A 7355-nucleotide genomic window follows, 5' to 3' on the forward strand; every position below is an offset into this window, starting at 1 on the left:
AGTACTTAATTTGAGATAAGATTCAGCAGCTTGGATTTGTTTAGTGCAAAACTTAGTGGAGTTTTCCTTGGATTCTTATAAATGCTACAAGAGAAAATTATCACATTAATTTTTTTATTGTTATTATTGTTCTTTCACAGACCTGAATTCCCTTTCTAAGTCCAAATAATAAAAAAATTTCCAACTTGCTTCCTTGTTATTCTTAAGACATGATGAAACTAGAAGACAATTCATACTTTGTTGAACGTTTTAACTTCTTTTACATATATATTCATACTAACTGCTCTCAAGTGAATGTCTTGCTGATTTTCTGTAGGCCCTTGTGATGATTCAAATGTAAATCGTCGTTTCAAATTTATATCAGCTCTTTATCAAAATGGGCCAAATCCCAATCATGCCAATTTGACTAACATGGTACAACAAGTTGTTGTCCATCCTGAATATAATTCTGCAGGCCCATGCGATGATTCAAACATAAATACTCGTTTCAAATCTATATCATCTCTTTATCAAAATGGGCCAAATCCCAATCATGCGAATTTGACTAACATGGTACAACGAGCTGTTATTCATCCTGAACATAATTCTAGAGGCCCATGCGATGATTCAAATGTAAATTGTCGTTTCAAATCTATATCAGCTCTTTATCAATATGGGCCAAATCTCAACCATGCCAATTTAACAAAAATGGCACAACAAGCTATTGTTCATGCTGAAAATAGTTATGTTCAATTTTTGAGTGACATAACAAAAGGTTCTGAAAAGGTTGTAATTTCATTATTAGATGACACTGGAAGTGAGGAGTTGCCTAAGTTTAATTACATACCAAATAATATAATCTATCAAAATGCTAATGTGAACATTTCACTTGCTCGGGTTGCGGATGAGGGTTGTTGTTCTGATTGTTTAGGCAACTGTCTTTCTTTGACATTTCCTTGTGCATGTTCTCAAGAAACTGGTGGGGAGTTTGCTTATACTCGAGAAGGTTTGTTGAAGGAAAAGTTCTTAGAAGCATGCATAGCTATGAAAATCAAACCTCAGCCATATCATTTTGTGTATTGTCAAGAATGCCCAATTTATAAAGGGAGTGAGCACATGCCTGAAGAATGCAAGGGGCATTTGGTTAGAAAGTTTATAAAGGAATGTTGGAGGAAATGTGGATGTGATATGCAGTGTGGAAATCGGGTAGTGCAGCGAGGTTTAAGATGTAAACTGCAGGTAAATTGTTATCTGATTAATCTTGCAATTTATTTTAGGCTTTATTTATTTTCCTTAATTTCAATTTTCTATGACTGTTATATGGACTCTAATGGCAAGTCAAAACTTCACTATAGGAACCTTTTTAACTTCTTGTTTATGACTCTGAATCATTCTTCTTATCCACCTATGATACTATCTAGTTTATGATCATAATCATCAATTTTTTCTTCATGTGGTGAAGCCGTGAAGGTGTCATCTTTTTCTATTTGAATTTTTTAAATAAAAAAAATGCTTAACTTCTAGCTAGCAGTACATCTTGTACTAACCTATTTGTTTCTGTTGGATCACAACATAAGTTTGGTATTTGTTAGTCTACCAACTGACAATTCCATCGTCTAGCTACAAGTGGACAACATTTTATACATTCAATATAAATGTTTTAGATCTTTGTTGTAATGGTGTTTGAATGTTAGAGTAACATGACTAAGATAACATTTTGGAGCTCGTGTCGCATAAAACTTCAATCTTTTTTCTTGGTTTCTGCATTAATAATTTCTGTTAAATGCAAAAAACATTTATAAGCTTTCACCATCTTAAGCTTTTGGCGTAGTTGGTTTATGATATCATACTAGGTTTCTATGAGTATCTTGTCTTTTTCATTCTTTTAGTACAAGGTATCTATACAAGGTCTCATCCACAAACCTACATTCAATGGCATGAACTTGATAAGTCTATCAATGTGCCATCATTCACTAAAAAAGTTACCACAAATTAATCAAACTGTGTTTTCTGAGTGACTAATGCCTAAATTAGGTTTGGCTGCCTATGTTACACCCTATTGGAGCGGCCTTTCCCCAGCCACTATTTTATTAGTTCATTTAATGAATTTGAATATTTGATATATGATGGGGTACATTGTGATTCTCTAATCTGCAGGTATTCTTGACTCAGGAAGGAAAGGGCTGGGGCATTAGAACACTAGAAGATTTGCCCAAAGGCTGCTTTGTATGTGAGTACGTCGGAGAAATATTAACCAATGCAGAATTGTATGAAAGGGTATTACACAAAAGCAGCAAGGACAGACATACATATCCTGTAACCCTTGATGCAGATTGGGGCTCAGAAAGGGTGTTAAAGGATGATGAGGCACTGTGCTTAGATGCAACTTATAATGGAAATATTGCAAGGTTTATCAATCATAGGTACATCTTATTTATCTTTTAAATGGTTGCGTTCCAAAAAATAAAAATTTATCAAATTTAAGAACCAAAACTTTTTAATCAAAGGTAAAAATGAGCTAACACAATGACTTTTGCCTAAAATTGTATTAGCGTGATCACTATTTATTAGAGTGTGTTTGGAACCCCAAAAAATTGAAATTGATTTCATTTCAATTTTAAATGACTTTTATTGTTTGGGTTTGGGAAAGAGAAAGAAAGAAATGAATTAATTTGAAGTCCAATGAATTTCTATCTCTTTTTATTTGAAATATTTCTTTTTTATAGGATTTACATAGAGTAGAATTAATTTTGAATCTATATAACTAATAAACTATTTTGTGCTCTAAATATTAGTGTAAAGAGAGTTGGGAAGGGGGGAGGGGGTTGGAGAGGGAGGTAGCGGTGGTCTAGCAGTGGTGGTAGGTTGTACAATATAATTAGATAAGATTGGATAAAGGATGTAAATAATAAATTTGAATTGATTCAATTCTTATTTTTGATAATTGATTTACAGCTTAATTGATTTCAGTTCTAACTTTTTTCTGTTCCAAACACACCTTATGTGATGGAATCATTGAATTGGCTAGGTGGTTAACTCTTTTGATGTAAAAATAAAATAACCTTTTTACATGAACAAACCGACTACAACATCATATATCTCATTTAACTTTATGTTAGGAACTGTCTGGGATATTGTATAGCAGGAGACATAAAAAGAGCTACAAGAGGGAGTGTAAGGCAGCAACTAACTCTGTTAAGTAGTTGCTGAGCTGGCATTATAAGAAGGAAAAGTGGTTACAAGGTTGTTATAGAATGAGTGGGGTCAGTTGCAGTTACTCTTTCTGTTTACATTAGTTTGTAAGCAACTAACTCTTCTATCTCAAAGAATAAGTTCCAATGTACATCTTTATGGTGTCATTGACCTCTATGTTCACATGTTTTTCCTATTCTCTTCTGTTGTAGAACAGCGACCTTGATTCCTTACAAACTAATGTGAATGGCAAGACTAACAAAAAATGATCCTCTCGTTCAATTTACACCACTTTACCTTCTTAAATACTATCTCAACCACTAAACAGAGTTTGTTGCTGCTTCACTCTTCGTCTTCTAACTCTTCTTATTTTTCCTGCTATATACTACCCCCAAAATGTTTCCTAAATCCTAACAACCTACCCTCTTCAATTGTAGGTCATGTGCACTTGACTTTATAAACCAAAAAATCTACAATGTGGTCTCTCTTGAATATTCTAATCAAATGTGCACTTGAATCTTTTTAGTTTATCAATTATTAACTGTTTTTCTTGTTTAGTTATTTTTATTTACTTCTTTCTATTGTTTTCTTTTTCTCCATTTATTCACTGCTTATTATCGGAGATTTTCTTTATTTAGTCTTTTTCTTTTAAGGTGTTGCTTATTGAGATGGAATAAGATTTGATGGTTGTTAATGTTGTTGTTATATATTGATTTCTAATATTGATTTTTGTGTTCAAAATTCCAGATGCTTTGATGCAAATTTGATAGACATTCCTGTTGAAGTGGAGATTCCTGATCGCCACTATTATCATGTAAGACTGGTTAATTTTTATGAGTAATGTTAAGTAATCAACTTTTTTTTAGCTAATATTGGCAAACTTTTTTAAAATTATTTTATTTATCATAAATTCTATACTCTAAGTCATAAACCTTTAACTCTAAATTCTAAATTATAAATCTAAATACTAAAGTTGACTAATATTGGCTAACTAAAAAGTTTGTTCCTATACTTTCTCATTTTATATTCATAATTATGTTTTAGATTAGAGTGGAACAAGTGTGGAATGGAATGAAAAGGTAAAATTATATTTTCCATGATCGGAATGCAATAAAATTGAATAGTGTGGAACAACAAAGGATAAAACCTATTCCATCCAATTCAATTCTTGCCTTCATATTCCATTCCATTCCATTGGTATGCTTAAGTAATTGGGAATGGAATATCAATCTGTTCCATTATTAAAATATCCAATGAATAGACGGAACAATTATATAATATCACTTTACTTAGTTTTAGGATTTTTTTAAATAAATAAAATAAATATTTTATTTACCGAAATAAATAATTTATACCATTTTTACTAAAATGCGTCGCATCAAACGAGATAACATTACACGTATTTTGTTTACACTGTAAATCAGATAAGGCCACATAGAAATGAAGTGTATATATCGTTTACACTGTAAACGAGATAAGTGAATAAATATGACGCTTACACTATAAACGAAATACGTAAAGACAAATTTCCAACAGCTACAAAAGGATGTGCAACCCTTTGTATTCTCTATAAACATTTCACTACTTTTTCTCTACCTTTTTCTTCCAAAAATAAGCCAAAATGTCTAATAGTAGTGGATACTTTATTGTAAGTGTGTATACAAATTGTCGTATGAGAAATAGTGATACTGGGGTATTATTTGAGTGCAAGAATCCCATTCTGTTGCATACCTGGCGCGTAAGTTCTTTGTCCAAGTTGAAGAGTTTGATATTGAGTAGCGTCGGTGGTAGCAGAAGAAAAGAGATCGGAAAGGTGGGGTATAGGTTGCTATTACCGATGGAAAATGAAGTTTTTCAATTTCGTCTGTTTTGACTCCATGGCGACGAGCATGTGCATTTGATGTTTGACATCTATAGGAGAATTATAGCGGAACAAGTGATGGAACTTTCTGCAGAAGGTAGGGACGTTAGTGGCGGTGGATCTAGCTCGTCAGACTTCATCCAGATGACCCACCTCTCACACCCAAACCAGTAAGTCCAACAACCTGGGGTCATCAAGCACATCCTATCCCGACAAGTGTCTGACACGGCAAGCTAGTCTATACCAATGCCAATACTCCCACGTTGGGTGATAGTCCAAGCACGGCTGAATGGATATCCAGTGTCCCTCCCCAAACCGATCCCTCTACTGATCGTACCACTTACGAAGCTTAGTAGGCCACCAGACGTACTCACACGCCCTGTGGTAGTTAGGAATTTGTCGACATTAACCGAGTCCCCTGGCACTGGCTGCTCGCCATTGAATTGGCACTTCACAGGATCGGCATGGTAGAATTCAACTATGTTGAAGTAGACGAAGGGGACAACAGACATCCATGTCCCCCACTTTGCCTCCTCCTTCAGCCATAGCTGGCAAATATCCTGTAGTACAGAGTCGTCATATGGCATCCACGTGAACTATAACAGATGTAGTGAAGAATGATAAGTGACAGGTGCTATAAAAGGTTGAGTAATCTATGCAACTTAACCAAATAAAAGGGTAACTCACATAGCTCATTCTGGAGTAACTGATCTAACTCCTGACACTATCGTAGGACTCTCTTGCTCGTGCTGGTCCCTGCTCTGCTGTGTCATGCTAATCAACCTGTGGACATTTGCAAGATTAACCACCATTCAGTCAATCTATCATAATATCATTATGAGAAAAATGATGAATAGTAAAACCAAACTAAACAGTTACGTCGCATCTATAGGTTACATGTAAATCTGTCGCTCAGGTGGACACCATTTAGGGAACCTCTGATATATCCAAGATACCAGCAGAGGAGTGCAGCCTGCGATATTTGTGGTGGAGTGGTATGCCGTAGAACATAGGGAATGGTACGTCCATGCAACCACCACAGATCCCCAAGATAGAGATCGGCACCTCTGAAAGTCATCCAGTAGTGGGAGCCACTGGAGATGAACCTGATTATTGGACTTATCAGTCATCAGGCAACCTCCGATTATCAATAGTATGTAGCACCTCGGATATTGTTGGAGAATGGCTGGATCATCAGTATCGGGCGACATCTGTCGGACACACTCTTGAAGCCATGTCAGCTTCAAGGAGAAAGACTCCTTCCTCTGCACTCTCTGTAGCTGGACTACAGGAGGCCTGACACCGAGTAGCTTCTCAACTAACTGCCAGGCCCGATCTTGTACCATGTATAAAAGTCATGAAAGTAACCACTCACGGGCTCTCCGTTAGCGCGTAGCCCGAGGTGGTATGCGACGTCCTATGGGGTAATCGTGCACTCAACTCACGGTAGGTGGAAGGTGTAGGTCTCTGGGCGCCTGCGCTCAACAAATGCCGTGATCAGGGAGTTGTCGAATAAAAAATCCCTGAGTGGTAACTCGTCGCCGAACCCAGCCTCCCTGAGGTACGGGACAATGGCGTCCAGTGGTGGGAGTTTGTGATTTACTCTCCTGGGTAAACCTAAAAAGCTATAAGAATTTCAACGTAAAACATTCTACCAACAAACGTATACATAACGAATTAATTTGACTTATAAGTCACCTATTTTAACAAATAACTACAATTATGTGCTTATTAGATGCACTATATTTATATAGACCGTTAGATTTGATTAGATGAAAATCAAAGGCTAATGTGAAAGAAGAGAATTAATGGACTCTAATAAATACAGAATATCCTACTACATAAATAAATGCTTTAAATGCCAATACTTTAATAAACAATACTTTAAAGGATAACATAATCTTTTATTCTTAAATAATTAAATATAAAACATATAAATACAAAAATATGAGTATTCTTTATTCAATAAGATTAATTATTATACAATAAATTTTTATAATATTAAAAATTATATTAAAATAAAATTTTAAACTGTAACATAAAAATATAAAATAATTAAAATTTATGGACTCTAATAAATACAGAATATCCTACTACATAAATAAATGCTTTAAATGCCAATACTTTAATAAACAATACTTTAAAGGATAACATAATCTTTTATTCTTAAATAATTAAATATAAAACATATAAATACAAAAATATGAGTATTCTTTATTCAATAAGATTAATTATTATACAATAAATTTTTATAATATTAAAAATTATATTAAAATAAAATTTTAAACTGTAACATAAAAATATAAAATAATTAAAATTTTAT

General features: G+C 34.2%; 1 protein-coding gene across 1 annotated transcript in view; it reads left to right on the forward strand.

Moving 5' to 3' along the window:
• Window positions 321-7355, forward strand: part of LOC107615621 (histone-lysine N-methyltransferase SUVR4-like) — a 14061-nt gene continuing 7026 nt past the window's right edge. Inside the window, exons 1-3 of the mRNA XM_021112318.1 lie at window positions 321-1218; window positions 2137-2402; window positions 3919-3985. Of these exons, the coding sequence (XP_020967977.1) occupies window positions 412-1218; window positions 2137-2402; window positions 3919-3985 (1140 nt within the window). The 5' untranslated portion in view covers window positions 321-411. The remainder of the gene's footprint in view (window positions 1219-2136; window positions 2403-3918; window positions 3986-7355) is intronic.

This window comes from Arachis ipaensis, chromosome B09, assembly GCF_000816755.2.
Source record: "Arachis ipaensis cultivar K30076 chromosome B09, Araip1.1, whole genome shotgun sequence".
Lineage (NCBI taxonomy): Eukaryota > Viridiplantae > Streptophyta > Magnoliopsida > Fabales > Fabaceae > Arachis > Arachis ipaensis.